Here is a 19,479-nt window from a genome sequence, read left to right as displayed (position 1 = left end):
CCATGTCACAGCCCCCTGACAACCTCCAGGGACACACCCAGACCAAGCCTGGGCCCCAAAGAGCGAACCATACCCAGTAATCTGTCCGTTCCTTTCTCTGCTGAGGTCAAGGAAGGGTGCAGAGACGTGCCAAGACGAGCACCTGACGTCCCTCCAACTGGAGGGGCTAGCTGTTGCCTGGCTGCCTCAGGTGGCCCTTCCCCAACCCCGGCTGAGACCAACCCCCTGTTAAATGCTCTCAACCCCTCCACATGCTTCCCCTCCTTAGAGAGCACCCCAGGTGCCAGTCTGTGCCCTCCTGTTAAACTCTGCTCCACAAGGGCACAGACTGTGTACATCACCTCCCCCAAATCTGGCCAAGTAGTGGGTGCTTATTCAGACTGGCCAGCTCAATGAGTGTCCCAATTCTCTGACAGAGAACTGACATCCACTGAGTTTGTGCCAAGCGCTTTACACGCATCCACTCTGCCCTCTGACACACCTGGGGACAACTGCTAGTCACACGGAGTCACTGAGATCCACAGTTACTGAACGTGCCCCGAAGTGACCCTCAGGGCCACGGCATTGCCCCACTCCAGGGGTGCCATTTGCACAGACTTCAGTACGTCGTATTCTAGGGGTGCCACTCCCTGAGAACGGCATCCCTGGAGCTGTGTGATGTGATGGCCCAGATCAAGCAACGGCAAGTTGGGAAGCGCTAAGCTACCAGTTGGCCTGATTTCAAAGCCCCTGCGCTCAGCCACCTCCCAGGCTTCCTGCGCCTGTTGGGCCATCGTCCCTGGCACCTAACAGGTGGGCGAGGCATGCAGGGGGTAGAGTAGGCCAGTCAGGCAAGTAGGTGTATCATTCAGAGAAGCCAAAGGATGAGACTTGACAACCATTTGTGGATTCATAATTTGTTTTTCTTTTTTAGAACATGCTTAATAGACGGTCTTTTAGTGACGTCTTGCCCGAATCACCCAAGTCAGCGCGGAAGAAAGAGGAGGCCCGCCAGGCAGAGTTTGTTAGGATAGGGCAGGTGGGTTTTACTCTGAAACCTTTTTTTTTTTTTTTTTTTTTGCAAGACATAGAGCTGTGAGCCCCATCCAAACGAGGTGGCCCTTGTGCAAAGAATTTTGTTTGCACGCTCCTGGAGGAGCTCTGCACTATCTCCCGGGGTTCTGGGGACACCATGAGAGAATTTTGATAACCACAGAGGCGTCGTTCACCGCATGCATGAGGGAGAGACAAGCGCTCCACATGGGAAGGCTAGTGATGAGAGCAAGAGGCTGGAGGGCCCTGGCTGACTCCCTCCTGCCATCTGCCTGCCTCCTAGGAATTTTCTGAAGAGCGGGGAGACGGTTTTGGAACAGCGCCTCAGACACTTCCCTGCAGGAGTAGCACAGAATGTGCCCCTGCCACCCGGGCGCAGCAGTCATAAAGGGGCTGCCGACACACTTCTTCCCCACTGTAGAGGAGTCACCTCCACCTTGGCCTTGCTCCCACGCAACACTAGTGTTTCTCAGTTCGGGGAGGTGACGCTGGTCCCATGTCACAGCAGGTGGAAGGGGGCAGGCTACAGAGGAGATCTGACCTGAGGGCAGAGAGCAAGCCAGGCAGGAAGGCGAGGGGAGCTCCTGTGAGGGAGGAAGGCTCAGAGGCAAGAATGGTCTTTGCTCCAGGGCCTCTCAGACACGTCCTTCTTAAAGACACCCGACTCACCTTCAGAGATTCTGACTCAGGGAGTTTGAGAAGGCACCTGAAGATTCTTGTCAGTGCTCACAGTTTGGCAATAACACCACTGGTACATGGATGACTTGACATGACAGGATGTATGGGGTCGTCAGGATTCACCTGCCTCGCCCGACCACCTTCCTGCCTTTCTTCAGAGATATGCAGTGTGGCAACCTGAGGCTTTCCTCTAAAATTACTCCTTTTTTAAATTTCAAGTCATAATGTTCTACTGCTTGATAACAAACTTTAAAAGAGATCTCTTTTCTGCAAGGCGCTAAAACTGAAATCCATTGTGCGAGGGGACGCTCCATCTAGCTTGGCGGCTTCAGGAATCTGCAAAAAAGAGGTGAGCTGATGACACTTCAAGTTCAACCGTGGATACATTTGTTTTTGAGACTCTTGGAAAGAAGTTTGTGGGACAGGAGGAGGAAGAGCATGGCCACTGGGGAGTCCTCAGGGGCAGCCCCAGGTAAAGATGGGTAGGCATTAACACGCCTCCCTGTTTGCACAGAAGGGCGTGAGGTGCCCTCTTGTGCTGATGTGAAGTGGGGCTACCACACTGGTGCTCAGGCAGCCAGTTCCAGACTCTCCTCAAGCTCGAGTGCCTGAACGTGGCCTGGCCATCTTGACCACATGCATGTTCTGGCCAGGAGCTCTGGGGCCGGGTCATGACACTACATTTCTAACAAGCTCGCAGGTGGGGGCTGTGGAGCTGACATGCACACACTAGAACACACTCTAGAGCAGGGCTTCTCAAGCTCCAGTGTGTACTAGAATCACCCCCCGGGGACGTCCTGATTCAGCAGATGCCCATGGCCCTGAGACTCTGCATTGCTAATGAGTGCCCCCACGATGCTGATGCTGCTGGTGCAGGGACCACAGATAGGAAGCTACTGCTTTCTTTGGCGTCCATTTGGCCAAAAATTCTGTGGCCTTTGTATCCTCTTCTTATGTCCTCTTTCTGTGGAAAAAGAACTAGGTGATAATGAAGAACAGAGGTGGGGGAAGTGGGGAGAAGTTGCAGCAGGGATTGGCTGTCGGCCTGCTTCTATATGGTGAAGCAACACACTGTGCTGAATTGTGCCTAGATTTAAACATGTCCAAGTCAGCTCCATGGAAATCATTCACAGACAGCACATCTCAGAGATGTGTCCCTTGTAAAAGAGAAAAAAATACGTTCCTTTACTTCAGCGATTGAGGTTTAGATGATCTGTGCGTGCGTTGAAGAACCTACATGCTTTGAAGTCTGTTTTCAGAAAAAGGATGAGCTCGAAACACAAGCAAAGCTAAAATCCACTTAGGACTAGGCTGGTGGCAAAGCATCTTTCCCAAGGTTGCAGACATTTCCGCTATCTGCTTTTGGGAGTTTGTGGTGTTGCCAGGCACTGGGTAGACACAAATTCCAATGTGATTTAGCGACCTTCCTACTAAGAATGTCTCAGCCAACATTAAAACTAAAGTCTGTGAAACTGTAACTTGTCACCAGTGAGCAACAAGGAAAGTGCTTCCGTCTTTTGGATCAGCTCCTGATCTCCTCCCAGTGGCCATCTGGAAAGACGCTGGAGATTGTGGTCCATGTACTGCTCCCAGAGAGTCCTGGTTCCCAAGAGTGGGCTCCAGCAAGCTCCTGGCGGCCCCCATTTCTCGAGCTCTGCTCATGAGCTTGAGGAGCCAGCGGAGGGTGCTGCACCCGGGCAGAAAGGTCTGAAGACTGTGTGCTCCCCCCACAGAACCTGCGCCCAGCCCCTCACTGGGCACGGGGGCATCCAGTGCAGTGACAATCACCATCCATCTTCAGGCCACAGATCTGCGGGTCGGGTCAGACTCATGCTGCTGACACTGCATATAAGATGTCCTCAGACATGGCAAAGAGCCCCAACACACACGCACACCCCCACACACACACACCCACACACATCAGCCTAAGATGTCCTCAGACATGGCAAAGAGCCCCAACACACACGCACACCCCCCACACACACACCCACACACACCAGCCTAAGATGTCCTCAGACATGGCAAAGAGCTCCAACACACACGCACACCCCCCACACACACACCCACACACACCAGCCTAAGATGTCCTCAGACATGGCAAAGAGCCCCAACACACACGCACACACCCCCACACACACACCCACACACATCAGCCTAAGATGTCCTCAGACATGGCAAAGAGCCCCAACACACACACACACACACACACCCCAGCCCATTGAAATGTACAAGTGGCATATAACCATAACATTTTGACTACAACTTCAGGATATCACAGCCCCTCCCCAACCCACCCCTTCTCCCGTGAGCCCTGTGTGGGTCCCGTAGGACACTTATATCTTCCAGGTTGAGAGCCCTGCTCTGAACTGTGTCCTTGGCTCAGAGGACTAAGAATTGGTTCTTTGGTCTTGGTGTCACCTAATGCTCTGATGTCTCTGTCTCTCTCCCAGTGGGCATTTGTACTAGTCTGGCTTTCTCAGATTCTGCTGTAAGTCACACATCCAGAAATCTTAGGGTATGCCCTTCTAGTGAATGACCTGCAACTGTGAAGGCCTATTTCACTTTATAAAATGCTTTCACATTTATTCTTTTTTTTTTTTTTTTTGGCAACATATGCTTCACATTTATTCTTTATGTAGTCCAACTCAAATACTCCTTTTGAAGATGGCGGGTTTCTGAAAGGGCGCGCATTCTTTTCTATTTAGCAGGAAGACAGTATTTATGCTCATGCCATCTACCCACATGACACTATTGGGGGTGCCCATAGGGCCATCGCTTCTACTTTAAAAATGTGAGCACGTGTCCACCACTTGGGTACAAGCACCCCTACACACGCTCACACGGGCAGGACATCTGATGGAGAGTAAAAGTGAAGATAGAAGACTTTGATGAGTATCTGGAAATCCCCAGATACCATCACTGTCCTTTGAGGCCAAGCCATCCATGTGCTTTGGAAGGAAGTTACTGGTTCTGTTGAAAATGCCCATGATTCTGGTGACGAAGACCCCAGCAGTCACCGTCCGCTGACCCCAGGCAGCCACCCACAGCTCCAGGTGGCTGGCCTGAAAATGGGCGAGGGCCCAAGTGGCAGGTTTCCGCCCCAGCTCTCACCGCATTCCTGCACACAGATGTTATTTTTTCTTTCAGATTTCATAGCCTTGAAGTGAGTAAGCCTTCCAGGTTGAGACACTGTCCACTCCATGTGTTGCTTCCGCTTTATCACTTTGCTGAATTAGCAACACAAGAATCTGACTATTTGATAGTTTTCTGGGACTTCCTTTTAGGGTGAACTAACATGAATACTCCAAAAAAGCAGGTATCCTTGGGTCCAACCTCTAGGTGTTAAAAAAAGATGTTTGCTTAGGAAACCCAACCCGGTGCTTCTGTTGGCCCCGAGGGCCGTTAGATTCTGACCACACAAGACAGCACGGGGTGTCCCAAATGACAATCCACTCTCCTCCTTTGAGCACAGATTTGAAAGGAATCTTTGCTCCTTAGACAGGTAACTGAGTCTGGACCCGCTGAGCATCCAGGGTTGGGGGCTGCTGTGCTGCTATGGTGGGCGGTGAGTCCGCTGGGTGGCTGGTGCGTGCCTCCCCACGCTCACTTCCCGTCCTTGTCTTCCAGCCTTGGGAGCCCCAGTGCTTCTGCAGCAGCTTCCCTCACGAGGCCGTGTGTGCGGATCCCTGGGGCCAGGCCTTGCTGGTTTCCACGGACGCCGGCGTCTTGCTAGTGGACGGTTAGTGAGTAGCTGCTCCTTCCTCTCTCTTTGTGTAAACGCCTTATGTCCAAGATGGACGATCGCCAGCCACTCCTTTTAGTTAAATGCCGTCTGCAGTGGGGTTAGCGAATGTCTCTCCTTGCAAGGTGAGCGCCTGCTTTCAGGGCCAGCAGAGAAACAACCTGAGCCAGCAAGCCCCACAGCTGGCTCGGCTGACAGCTCAGGCCGTCGGGTCTCTGATCAGTCCGCAGCTGGGGGTGACCTTCGTGACAAATACTGATCATGATGCCAACATTTGGCCTTAAGTCGACAAGGACATGTGATTATTTAGGCACATGGTCTCCCTCAGAGTCCTTTTTGTTGTTTTTAAAGTTTCTAACTTGAAAAGTACGTGGTGTCCAAAACAAACAAAAATCTTAGATCAACAATAAAAACAAAAAGATTTTGATGAGGAGACAGGTTTCAACTCAATATAAAATCGAACTTTTTGAGAGCCAAGTGGATTGCCCACCTGGGTAGGGTCAGCCCCCCACTTCCCCAGAGAGGAAGCTGTTGAGGCAGCTCAGCCTCTGGTGGGGGTTTAATTTAGACTCAAGGTCCCTTCCAGTAGGAGGATCGTTTGGATGAGTCTAGACTCCTAGTGAATGGTAAGGGAGGTAGACACTGTAATAGGTCATCTTCTGGGGCTTCCCAGGAGCCATCAGTGGAAAGCCATCTTCCAAGGCGCACACCCCACTGTGTCTCTGGTGACTGTAGTGACACATCAGCTTCCTGAGAGTCGGCACTATGAGAGGACCTGGTGCCTAAACCTGCAGCCTCTTCCTACCCTCCCTGACCGCTGCTCCCCCTGAACCCCTTGTCAGCACTTTTTCTAAGTCCCTCCCTGTGCCAGGCTCTGTGCTAGGCAGCATCTGAGGGAGACGGAGAGATGGACCTGGCTTTTTAATGGGTCTCTTTCTGACATTCTTGATGTGTTTTCATTGTGTGCATAAATGATTATATAACGGATTGAATAAAAGACACTAATTTAAAATTAGTACCTTGAGAAACTTCAATATTTAATTTTAGAAACTACAAAACAATTAGAAAATTTTGTGATTTGAATTTGGAAAACTTAACCTCTCTGAGCCTTGGATTTCTCTAAGTGAGGGTTGTTTTTTAAGTGGCCAAAAGTAGTTTATAATGACGGAAACTGATGAAATCAATAAAATGGGAGTAGGTGATCATAATTACAAGGAGGGGAGTGTGGAGATTAAATTAAGTGGCCTGTGTGGCTTGCCTGAAGCAGGGTCTGTCTTATTAAGTGGCAGCTGTCATCTTCACTGTATCCCTCGGAATTTGCTAAGAGCTAACAAATCCTTAAATGGTGCCAAAAGTGCAACCAAATTTTATGTAAAAAACAAAAACAGCAGACCTTGGAGATCAGGCCCAGTTTCTTCATTTTCTAGATGAGGAAGCCGAGGCCTGTGGGAGCAAGGCAACCTCCCCAAGGTCACAATGCTCAGAGACAGACCTGGAACGAGACCCCAGATGTGCTTCCTAGTCCAATGCTCTTTCCATGAAACCAGTGACATTTCATTAAGATCAAATTAAGCTTACTATGTTTCTGTCTTGACCAAAACTCTAGTCCTAAGCAAATAATTAGGAAGACAAAATCCGTGGTTACAAGAATATTCAATTCTACCCATTTGCCTTTTTTAGTAAAGAGAAAGTAAAGTATCCATCACAACGACTGCTTCTCAGACTTGAACAGAATTCTACTTGAGTTGCTTCTATTTTTTTGTAACATAAAATCCAAACCAAGACGACAAGTCCCTTTTGGAAATATTCATCTCTGCGGATCTAAAGTTTAATGGAGGTGTCAGGTATGAGGTATATAGCAATTGCCAGGAGATATGGGGGAATGGTCTCACATGGGGGTTGCTGTGTGAACCCCCCAGCAGTGGAGGTGTGTCACCCCAATTCTTGTTTTCATGCCCCGATTACATATTTGTGTTTCCCTGTCTGCTTTTGCTAAAAAGGAGGATACTGGAGTGATGCATCAGCTTCCTGAGAGTTGGCACCGAGGCCTTCTTTGCGTTCCTGGTTGGGTGCTTAAGCCACAGTCTCTGGTTATTTCTTTGTTTACCTTTTCTTGTCTGCACTTAATTGTGTTACAGATTGTTTCATGGGTGAATCTGCATTTTGTTTCAGGCCAAGTTCCACTCTATCCCATTAGGCCATTTGTTTGATTTATTAGACATCCCCCCTTGAGAGTCCACTCCTTTCAAGGTCATTATTAAAAATAAAGAGGCTGTCTATTTTTAAGTGGAGCAAAGACTACTTTGAAGTGAGACTAAATGCTGATCAAATCTACTGTCGCCATCTGTTTTGGTTTTGCAGTAGGAGAAAAGTCCTTTCTAAGAGGTTTCATCATAAAGAGATTTCTAGAAGGAAAGTGTTCTGAACAATCCGTAAGCCCCACAGGGCACTCTTCTGAGGCTGTGCCTCCTCTGCGTTCCTGTGTTGTGTAGAAACCTGTTCAGTCACTGAGAAAGAAGCCATGCAGTGGCTCAGCTACACCGTGCCCTTCTGTCTGCAGTGGGAGATAAGGCCCTGCTGTCGCTTAGGGGTTCTTTCTGGCGCTGCTGCCACACTGGCCGGTGCACCCTCATCTTTGTCCTTGCACAGACGTGTCCTCGTGCCAGTCAGCAGCGCCTCTGAGCTACAGGCTCCTCATTTGTCACAAGTGCCAGTGGTTCCTGCCTAGTAGGCCCATGCGGACACCTGAATTGAAGAACTTGGATGCTCCGCTCAGCTCCTAGCACGTGCAGCGCCTCCTTGTCTCCTAGCTGCTGCTGCAGTTGTTGCCAGCACCCTGAAATATTCACATTCAGTCAGAAATGATCACCAGTGCTGGTTGGATGGTCCCATGTCTGGAGAAGTCAATCCTGCCCCAGTGGAAGTGTAAAGAGCCCGAGAACCCACCCCTGTGGGAGGCGTGTGGTGGAAGAGGAAGGAACGTGATCGACAGGCTGTCATAGACTCTACATTTGCCCCTAATGGCTGAGTAGGGGACGAGCCCTCAGGCTTCTAGAAGCTTTGCAGTCTCTGAGAGTTGGGAGCCCTCGCAGGCCTACAGAGCCAGAGCTCCCCTCCTGTGGTTTGCTACTATTGACGGCACTGTCCCTGGTTGTCCACCAACCAGAAAGATTTCTGCAAGAAACAAGATCTTTAGGGCCCCTTGCACCTAAATTAAAATTAAATAAACCTGAACCCGTAGAGCACTGCAGCCCTGGGGCAGATGAAGTGCAGGTGAAGCAGCAGCCAGCCACTGCCCCCAGATACCCGGGCCCAGCCCCGAGTCTGCATCAGTCTCAGACTGGTAGAACAACCTTAGTAGTTCTCTCAGCCTCTGAGTCCTAGGGTCCCTTGGGAGACACATAACCACCAGCAAGACTCCAACAAGTAAGCTTGAAACAATCCTACATGTAGCTGCAGTATCTCCCCATCCATTTACCAGCCGTCTCCAGAACATTTCCACAAAAATTCACTTTTTCCTGTTATTTTGGCAGTCAAATTGATAATTGACTTCATTTTTGTATAAAGGAGGTTCCCTGTTCCTAGGTGGAGAAGCACTGGAACTGTGTAGGTATACTCACTATTGCTGCAAACTGGAAGGTGCTGGAGTAAAGAGTGGGTTTGGGTTTATTTTAAATACAAAAAGAAATTTGAGTTTTGCTTTTTGAGAAATATAAAAGCAACCTAAGATAGGATGCCCTTTCAAACATTACATTAAAAAATACAAAAATACTTAAGAGACAGGACTGCGCTTGCTCTTTTTTTATTTTTTAATTTGATGTTCAGTTCTTGTACAATGCCAGTAAAAAAGTGGGGTTGAGGGTTACTGCTTTTCCTTTGATGAACACAGTTTCGGCCACTGCCACTGTGCTCTTTCTGTGGTGTTCTGGATGCCTTCGGGGTGGAAGCATCAGTCCTCCCCCAGCGGAGAGGAAAATAGCGCTAAGCTTACTGTATGGACTCTTGAAAGCTCTAGAAAACAACCACTTTCCTTACCTAGAGAGAACTGGGGTCCAGAACTGCCCACTGCACTTTGGAGAGGTGCTAGAAAGCAGGGCTGGCTGCAGTTAGGGTGATCGAGTTTCCCTTCCAGACGACCTCCCGTCGGTGCCGGTGTTCGACAGGACCCTGCCAGTGAAGCAGATGCACGTGCTGGAGACCCTGGACCTCCTGCTCCTCAGAGCAGACAAAGGTGCTGCCCCAACCCGGGGTGTCCTCTGGAAGGGGGTTCTTGCCCTGCCAGCTGTGCCCAGCGCTCTGCCTCCCCTGGTAGCCCTTGATTTCTGAGGAAGGGATGGTGGGCGTACAGGCTGGGGGCATGCACCCTGTTAGGTAACTTTGGAGCACCTCAAATCCTGCTTCCTCTCACTGTAGCTTGCCCAGTTAGGCCCTTTCTGCTCTTGCGACTCATTTCACATGCTCTCCATCACCTCCTCTGCCCTCTTCCTCTTAGGAAAAGATGCCCGGCTGTTTGTCTTCCGGCTCAGCGCTGTGCAAAAGGGCATCACGAACAAACAGGCCGTGAGGAGCAGGTGTGACTGCAGAGACAACAAGCTTGAGAAAACAAAAGGTGCTGGATTCTTATTTTGATGGTTCCTGTTCAATTAATTTTGTTCTCAGACTGCCCAGATTTTACTGAAAATAAAAATGAGTAGAACATGACCGGCCCTGAGGGCTCTGTGCTCAGCTCATAAGTCAGAGAAAGAGGAATATGCGTGATCTCACCGGCACGCAGAATCTGAAGAGCCAGACTCAGAGACAGCGGAGGGGTGGCTGCTGGAGGCAGTGGGGGTGGGGGTAGGGTGGCGGGGTAGGAGTGGGCATGAAGAAGGTGGTTGAAGGTACAGGTGTCCGGTTATGTGTTACTGGGATGTGAGGCTCAACATGGTAACCATCACAGAAAAAAATAAGTCAGAATTTTATTGTATTGGTTTTGCTTTCACTCAAAAAGTCACAAAGATAGCAATGCTGTTTCCCTAAAAGAAGCTTGAAAGGTAGACGTCATATCAAGGACCAGAGGGAATTCCAGGCCTGGGTTTGGGAGGGGACTTAGCACCATTAGCAAATCTGCAAGAGAGAGAGAGGCCAGGCTCTGGCTCCAGAGGTGTGACTGGCCCTCGCTTGAAATCCTGTCATGGGGAGTCAAGGCGCTGGGAGCGGGCAGAGCACGTCCTTCAAGTTCCTATAACTGAATCTCCTTTTGACTTCAAGTCTACCCATGCCTGGAGGCTGGAAGCTCCTCAGTCATTTCACTGGCTTCTGCCGAGTTTCCGGGGCTCTCAGGCCTGGGCCTACCACACTCTTGTCCCGCGCTCAGCATCATTTGTTGCTCTCCCCAGGCTGCCACTTGTACGCCATCAACACGCACCACAGCAGAGAGCTGAGGATCGTCGTGGCCATTCGCAATAAGCTGCTTCTGATCACCAGGAAGCCAGGAGGGGCGGCCGGTGCCACACTGCTGTCACCCCTGTCGGAGTCGCCCATTGAAGAATTCCAGTACATCAGGGTGGGTCTTCTCCTCAGATCCCCCTTCTCCTGGCTAAGGGGGCAGGAAGCAGACTCTCTCCTTCCCCCAGAGTGTGTCACTCTCTGCAGCGGTCCCCCTGTTCAGTCACTAACCTGGGAAACCTCGTCAGAGGACTGAGGCAAAAGGCTTTTCCCTCCTTGGTCCAGCTCACTGGTGCGACTGAATACATACAGGCGCTATTCTGGGAGGAAGGGATGGCAGGGAATAAAACAAAGGCTCTCTTCTCATAGAAGTTGCTTTCTAGTTGGAGCATTTAGCAAATGAATCTACAGTCCTGTGGATACCCATAAAACAGGTCAGGATGGGGTGTGGGGCGGTAGGAGGCCTTCTTTAACAAGGAGGCCCTCTCTGAAAGGTTCGCTTCCAGCAGAGATCTAAACGAAACCTGGGAGTCAGTGATGAGTGATCTGGGACAGTGTCCCGGGCAGAAGGAGCCACAGTGAAGAGCCCACAGCCCAGAGCTGAGGGGGCTGGAGTCGAGGGGACAGGCTGGGAGACCAGAGGGACAGGACCAGGTTTTCTCGAGCCCTGAAGACCGTCTTAAGGACTTTGGTTTTGACTCTGAGTGAGCCACAGGAGGGTTTGAACTAAGAAGTGGCTTTTTCTTTTTTTTTAAGATTTATTTATTTATACAAGAGCTGGGATATAGGCCAGAGGTACGGGAAGGTGAGAGACTTCACCAGAGACAGAGCAGGGAGTGAAACAGGCAGATCGACTGAAGTACACTGCCGAGGGGAGCAGCAGGCAAGACGGAAGGTCTGCCACGCTATGTGGGTATCTGCCTGGCTGACCAGGAATCGAACCCATGCTTCAGAGGCTGGGGACAGCTTCACAGCACTGCGCTCAACCCACTGTGCCACCGCGGAGGCCCAAGAAGTGGCATGTTTTTAAAAGATCATTCTGGCTCCTGGACAGAGATGAGCATAGGAAGCCAAGATGGAAATAAGAGCCTCACACAAAATGCTGGCAAGAGATGAGGGTGCTAGAAGGTGGGAGAGGCTGCTGCCTCAGCCACTGGGGATCACTGATGACCCAAGGGCGGGGGGACCTGGTAAGAGAAGCCTCCTCCAGGGTCAAGCTCCTTTCCTGATCTTACCTCCCGGAATTTCTTTAAAAACTACAGTCCAGGGCCTCCCCAGTGGCGCAGCTTTTGAGCGCTGGGTTGCGAAGCTGCCCGCAGCCTCTGCGGCGCCGGCTGCTCCCCGGACACTGCAGGAGGGTCCCACATGGCGCGCAGACCTCTCCTGCCGCCCGCTGCTCCCCTCAGCAGTGTACTTCGGTCCTTCTGCCTGCTCTGCTCCCCGCTCTGGCTCTGGTGAATTCTCTCACCCTCCCGCGCTTCTGACTGTACCCAGTCTTGTATAAATAAATAAAATAAATAAAAATAAAATAAAATAAATCTTTAAAAAAAAAACAAAAAACTACAGTTCAGTCACCTGTGAAATAGCCAAACATTGGCTGCTAAGGCAGAGTCTGCCTGTGGGGAACTAGAAGTGACTGGCCTCGAGTCAAAGCCTCTTCAGTGAGGTTTATTCTTTCTGCTGCTCTTCAATTTAGGGAGACAGAACAGCAACATAGTTAAGTGAAAACAAGTTAAATTCTTATTGTAATCAGAATTAATCTTCTCACAAAGCAGTTAACAGTTTTCATGAATGTTTCAGCAGCGTGTGTACGTTTCTGTGGAGGGTGAGCTCTGACATCAGACTTCCCGAGCTCAAATTCTGCCTCTACCAGGTGTAAGGGAGACACCTGGTTTTGGAGGTGTCTCTACCTGGTTTTGGAGCCTCGGTTTCCTCATCTATAAAATAGAATAATAGCCTTGCCTGTTTCACAAGGTGATTGTGAGGGTGGTGGAAACAGGGCCTGGCTCTGAGCTAAGTGCTCGGTGAGGTTAGCAGTTATTGTCATCACTATCACTGTCATTAAATCACAGGATAGGCCCAGGCTGTCTGAGGGCCAAAGTGAACCGTACTGTGGCATTCCTTTTGTAAAATTGTTTCTTGGTCTGTCCCTTTGCTGTGGACGGGTGATGGGAGAGAGAAGACCCAGGTGACCCCTGTCTTCCTTGCAGGCAAAGGCTCCACCCAGAAGGAGGCCCCTCTTGGTGGGGGGACAGAGCATGGAGGGGTTGATACCAGGAGGCCAATCCTTGTCCTGACCTTTCTCCTCCTCCGTCCTCCACACAGGAGATCTGTCTGTCTGACTCTCCCGCGGTCATGACCTTGGTAGATGGACCCACTGAAGAGAGTGACAACCTCATCTGTGTGGCTTATCGGCACCAGTTCGATGTGGTGAACGAGAGCACAGGGGAGGCCTTCAGGCTGCACCACGTGGAGGCCAGCAGGGTGAGCTGACAGAGGGGCCTGTGCGGAGCCCACAGACTAGGGTCCCGTCCTCCGCCCTTGCACATGACTGGGTTTCCTTTCAGTGGTGTCACTAGTCATCCTATCTTTAGGCTTCCCCATATGAAGTCACCTTTTTTGTAGATCAAAATGGTTCAATCTAACATGACTGCCCCATTGCCCTGTTGAGCTTTTCCTGATCTCCCTCTGTCTTTCCATCCCACCCAGCAAGAGAGAAACGTAGAGTCACAACAACTAGGTAGGGGAGAGCCTGTTTGGTCACTCATGCAGAAGGGCCTTTGAGGAGTAAGGTTGTTGACATGGCCCCGGGGACTCACAGGGACCTGAGCTTGGGTGCAGCCCACTCTCCGGCTGCTCAGAGGCCCACTCGGACAGCACGGAGGGGAGGAGCTCACTAGAAGAGAAAGTGGAGCAGCGCGGGCTCTCCACCCCATACCTGCGCTGCACAGAGAGCACCAATGTCGTGGATTTGGGCAAAATCCAGGGCCCCCTTGAAACTGTTCGGAAGCACAGGCAACTGTGTGGGCTCGGAGCACAGCACCCCTGAATAGCGGGAGCACTGTTCCTGAGCCCCGCTGACCCTCCTGGCCCTGAGGCTGCAGAGCAGGGCCAGGCCTGATGACAGCAGAAGTATGCAGAGAGCGGCCCAGCCTTCGGCCTAGAAACCGGTCCCCTCAGGGCAGGCGCAGCTCCTGAGGAGGGTTTCCAAACCCATCCTGTCCAGATGAGCCAAAGAGACTGAACTCTTCCTAACTGTGCACCACAAGAAATGAAAAATGCAGCTTGTATGAGGACATGTCCTGCACGAGTAATCATCTAAATGGATAATTAATGTACTGAAAAGACTTAACATCTAGTGAGCACAAGACTTTAAGAAAAAGAAAAATCTCGATGTAGTAGGAGGCCCTCTTGTCTCCAGCTGTCACAGAGCAGTCACAGAGCAGTCTGTTGCTTCCTCATGGACAGCCACTTGGGCTTGATGCCAGGCTTCTAGACTCACACAGTGTGGTTACTCATCGCCTGATGCTAGTATCTGCCACACACCCAGGCAGGGGAATGGCCTGTGGGGCCCCTGCTCTGTATGTGAACCTTTATTCACCCAGACATTGTTAGGTGATGTATAACTGTACACTTACACAATGTATACATACATGTGTGTGCATACGCATGTGCACACACGTACATATATGTGCACACACATACATATATGTGGTTGCACACATACACACAAACGCTCTGCAATTGGAGTCAGTTGAAGCGCTTCAAAAGCTCCTGATGCCCATGTCTTACCCCTGGAGATTTCCCTGGTCTTAGGTGTGACCCCCAGGTGACTAATGTTCAAACAAGTGTGGGAACACTGGGGTTGCTCCAGCAATCGGTCTCAGCCAAACGCTGAGACTAGGCCAAGTCGGAGGTTCTTGACAAGGAGACTCTCTTACTTGAACCCCGCAGAGAGGCCTGCAGACGCTCTCACAGCATCGGTGCCCCTTTCTAAAGTGGCTAGACACTTATAGGGCTGCTGGTGTTTGGAAGGGTAGGAGCAGGAGTCTTGGCTGCAGCAATCCTGTATGGCTTCTGATCATTCATGCCTCTACTGGGAAGGCATGTTCAGAAAACAGGGGTCAAGTACCCCCTTGGAGGGGGGTTTCATTATGCAAATGGAATTTAAGAACCTAAGGAAATTTTAGGTTGTCCAAGGTCCTCTCTGTGAATATTGCTTTAGGCTTTAAACAGGATGGGCCAGAAAGAATTCCTGACTCTTAACTAAACATCTCTAAATAGCCATAAGGCGTTTTCCTCTGAGGCAAGTCTGCTTTGTCTGCCTTCTGGGTAACAGTATATCTGCCTGCATGGCCCTGATGTACCTGCCTGGAAAGCTTTCAAATGCTTGGAAATGTCAGTGCTCTGATCTGATCAGTTGAAGATCTGTTAAGGCGGAACTTCTGGGTGGGTGGTACCTGGGAAGCTCGCCAGTGCCCCCCAGGGGATGCTAAAGGAGACTAAGTCCCTCCTGAGCCGCCTCAGTGCAAGGCCAGGAGCAGGGTGCCGTCACCCGCCCCTGCGCCCTGTCCTCTCCTTGGCCCGCACGCTTCTGAGGAGGCAGGGCCTGTTTGGCCTTCACAAGTTCTTGACCCTTCTTGTTCAAAACCCACGAAGCGACCAGCCAAAAGGGGCCGGAAAATCATGGCCAAGCAGGTCTTTGTTCATTCGTTCCTTTCCCTGGCGACTCACTTCCGAAGAGTTTTTCTCTTGGAAAAGTCTCCATCTTGTTTCAGAGAAGCCCTGACGTGGCTGCTGAATCGACTGAAAATTCTGCAGTTTGCTGTGTCAGGAGCACCGTAGAGAAGCAGCATAGCATTAGCTCTCTCCCTTTCATGTGGCGTTGTTATTCTGTCCCGATAGTTAATACCTTGATAGTTCCACAAGGGAGTTAAACCTTAGCAGAAAAGCAGGTTAGAGGGAAGGAAAGTGGGCTTGTCTGAGTTCAGTGGCCGGGTACAGGCAGTTCATGGGTGAAGAAGTGTAGAGGCTTCTCTCGGGGTAACTGGAGTTTTGGATTTCTGTTGGTGGCCCCTCGCCTCTGAGAAGGGGCGCCCCACCCGTCTCCCAGCTCTAAGCAGCCTAGGATCTCTGCTCAAGGCGGTTTAGTTACTTCACTTTGCTCAGGCAAAGCACTTACCTCAGCGTCATTTGCCACTAAGGTCCAGGCTCTGCTGTCCGTTAACCACACGGCTAATAAGCAGTAGAGGCAGGATTTAAATGTAGGTTGTCCGACTCTGAAAGCCATGCCCTTGAACCCAGGAGACCATGGCTTCCACAATCAGGCTGCAAAATGCTGTGGGGAGGGCAGTGCAGGCAACAGAGAGAGGCCGAACGAAGCTCACTGGCCCGTGGAGCCGACAGACATACACCCCCACACTCCACCACCACCAACCGGCACACAGGAAGCCTCTGCCGCGTCTCCCAGGTGACAAACCCAGCACACCCCAGGAGAAAGAGCTTCTAAGTGAGGGGAGGGCAGGAAGCCGCCCCCTGGGGCAGGAGGAAGCCTGGCTGAGGGCACGAGTGACCGGCTAGAAGAACCGGAGCCCCAGGTGGAATCTGGTGGAACCCTGGCTGTGCACTCACTGGCGGCGAGCTGGGAGAGGCGGCACCTCTCAGCGCCTCACTTTCCTCACCTGTAAAATGGGAGTCACGCCCTCTCTTTCTGGGGTTGACAGTGCTCTGGGAACTGGAGCACGCTGCAGACTGGAAGCGTTTGAAGGCAGAGGGGGTGTCTGTCTCCCGGCTTCTCAAAGACGGCGCGAGCAAGACAAAGGAGAGGCGTTTCTTGCATAGCGCAGGCTCAGCCCGGCTGTGTGCATCCTGCGTGCCGGAGGTAGAAGTGACCCCCAGCCCCCGAGTTTAGAGAGCCGGGGCTACTGCCAAGCCCCCGGAACTTGAGAAAGTCTTCTCGTGGCGCCGGTGTCCAGCCTGCCCACGACCCTTGCCCGTTCTCATTGCAGGTTCATTTTGTTGCAGCTATTGATGTGTACGAAGACGGGGAAGCTGGGCTGCTCCTGTGCTACAACTGTAAGTGCGGGCGCTTCTGTCTCTGTCTGGGCGATTAGAAGGGCTATCACCTCACGTGTGCTGCTGTGTCCTCCTCGTGCCCTGCTTGCACTCCTTAGGTGAGAGAGAAGGCAGTGAGGCCTGGAGAGGTGAACCGCCTCCTCACGGCCCGCAGCGGCACAGCAGCCGCCCCGTCCGCATCCGGGCCCTCTGGGCTCCAGCACCCGGCATGTAGCCGCAGCCACTGTTCTGCTGTTTCTCGGGTCTTAGCAAAATCAGCTCCGACCTGGCATCTCCGCCTCAACTGGGCTTACTTGCCTTAGCTGGCAGGGTGGGCTTGGGGGACACCAAAAGTGCCAAATAGGGTCTTCGACGCTTTTCAGCATTTCAAATGTTATACGTCAGTCAAGAGGATTTTTTTAAGACTTACAGTAGTAAGCTGTTTTCCTGGGTAGGAGTGCCCATGCGCCCTGAACAGCACTTTTTTTTCCTCAGTCTAGAATTATATTGAATTAGGGCAGCAACTCTGGTCAGAGTACTGAAGACAGATATCTTGATTAATCTGTGATGAACACAGGAAAGGTAATCACAAAGTAGAGAAATGTATTTGGTAAACAGCATCTTTCAAAATTCCAGATTTGTGGAGAATAAGAGAAGGCAGAGCACAAGGCAGGAAGCCGATGCGATGGGCTGTTCTTATAGCACATCCTGGCCGCAGCCTCGCCTGTCCCTCACGCTCCACGTCTCCAGCAGGGCAGGACCAGGCACCGTGGGCCCCGTGGCTCCTCTGCTTGTGCTCAGGCAGCTGCTGCAGCCGGGTAGATGGGCAGCAGGAGCCCATGTGCCTCAGGTCACGTCTGTAAGATGACAGTCTCTTTAAAGCGTGGTCTTTTCACTTTGTGGAAAAATCTAGGAGAAAAAATCTTGTGGCAGAATGCTTTAAAACAGACCTGTGATTTTTCTTGCCTAAATTTAACTGCTTGAAAGGATGGAGGAATCTCAGGTGGGAGAGGAGTCAAGAACAGAAAGAGGGAGAGCCTTTCAAGTGAGAGAACAAACCCCCCATGAGAAGGAAGCCTGGACATGAGCGTGAATGACAGGTCCGAGGTCACAGACTCAGGCGGGGGCCACGGCGCCGTGCCAGTTGGTGGAGCCCCTTCCTTGGGGTCCACATCCTCAGCTCCCACTTCAGGCTCTGATTCTGTCTCAGGATGGGTGTGTGTGTGTGTGTGTGTGTGTGTGTGTGTGTGTCTCCATAGCCATGTGTGATTATGTCTGGGTATGTGGTAAATCCACCAGTTCATCAGAAGGCATCTGTCTCTTAATTTCCCACACATGACAAGGTGTTGACCACCTGAGAGATTCCTAGACTCAACTCATTCTTCCCCAAACCGTGCCATGTCTTGGGTTACAGGATCTGCCTCTCATTTTCCATCTGCTGCCTTCTCCTAGCAAGTTGGCAGGCACCTGCAGAGGGTCCCAGAAGCCGCCATAGCTCTCCCACGGTTACAGGTGACTTGCAAGCTCACATGTGTGTAGCATCCGCACACCTGCTGGAGTTGGTCATGTGTCCTGATCTCAGACACCTGTACAGAGCAGGCGTCTCAGCAAGGTGTGTCCCCTGGCTCTGTTCCTCCCCAGATTTGAAGCTGACTTTTTTGAAATTGAAGTAACAATAGCTTTTATGTGACAAGAGGTAGGGGTCACACATTTTCGGATGTATGTCCCCAGACAGTCCTACCACCTAGGCACCCTGAGTCCTCCATCGCCGTCCACGGCCCCTCCACCCTTCATGGGACTGATTGTTAGCGTTTAAGTCTGTTCCTTTCTAGTAACAAATGAAGCCAAGTGAGAAATAACTTAGAGCATCAGAGAAACTATTTTATATCAGAGATTGTAGCTTTTCAAATAGGTTATTTGAAGAAAGTGTGTTTGTGAGGTAACTGGGGGGCAGCACGGAGATCAATACATTAATGACATTCTAATCTCATTCTTGAAAGCCAGGGCCAGTCTTTGCTGCAAAATAGAAGAAAAGGAAAATTTGGCTGTGACCTTAGCACGCAGCCGGGACCTACTTTTAAGGCAAAGCATAAATTTTAGGGCTAAGGGTAAGCCCTGGGCTTCTTCATGACATTTTCAAGCTAATCAGACAAGGAACGCTCATGCACGTGCCGCTTGCACCCCACACGGCCGCATTTAAGCTCAGGAGTGTGACCCTGCGGGTGAGTGATGGGAAGAGCACAAAGACATCTTCTCAGGCCTGCGAGGCCGCGAAACCACCCTCCCCTGCTTATTCCCGATTCATCAGAGTGTTCACTCAGCTCCCAGCTAGTAATCGCCACAGACGTGTCCACCTAGAGAGACGTGCTGTCAACCTTAGAAACAGTCCCTGTCACCCTGTTCTCCACCAGCTGGACGGGGAAGGAGGAGGCACAGTGGGAAGTTCCTTCCTTGGGTGCGGAGCTCGGGAGAAAGGCTGCTTGTGAGCCCCAGGCCTTGAGGCCATGCCGGAGGCATGTGGAGGGGAGAGGGCAAGAAGAGGCTGA

At 51.2% G+C, this 19,479-nt stretch overlaps 1 protein-coding gene across 4 annotated transcripts in view; it reads left to right on the top strand.

Moving 5' to 3' along the window:
* The window catches only part of GARNL3 (GTPase activating Rap/RanGAP domain like 3), a 122,661-nt gene that overhangs the window by 92,643 nt on the left and 10,539 nt on the right, over nt 1-19,479 (top strand). For all 4 annotated transcript variants that reach the window (XM_037491476.2, XM_054688778.1, XM_054688776.1 and 1 more), the window contains 8 exons: nt 914-1,018; nt 1,985-2,059; nt 5,338-5,449; nt 9,585-9,683; nt 9,945-10,061; nt 10,831-10,997; nt 13,205-13,363; nt 16,888-16,954. In XM_037491476.2, the coding sequence (XP_037347373.1) occupies nt 914-1,018; nt 1,985-2,059; nt 5,338-5,449; nt 9,585-9,683; nt 9,945-10,061; nt 10,831-10,997; nt 13,205-13,363; nt 16,888-16,954 (901 nt within the window). The remainder of the gene's footprint in view (nt 1-913; nt 1,019-1,984; nt 2,060-5,337; nt 5,450-9,584; nt 9,684-9,944; nt 10,062-10,830; nt 10,998-13,204; nt 13,364-16,887; nt 16,955-19,479) is intronic.

The sequence above is a fragment of the Talpa occidentalis genome, unplaced genomic scaffold (assembly GCF_014898055.3).
Source record: "Talpa occidentalis isolate TD23 unplaced genomic scaffold, MPIMG_talOcc4v2.1 talOcc4.7, whole genome shotgun sequence".
In the NCBI taxonomy this organism is placed as follows: Eukaryota; Metazoa; Chordata; class Mammalia; order Eulipotyphla; family Talpidae; genus Talpa; species Talpa occidentalis.
This window is presented reverse-complemented; position numbering and strand designations above follow the sequence as displayed.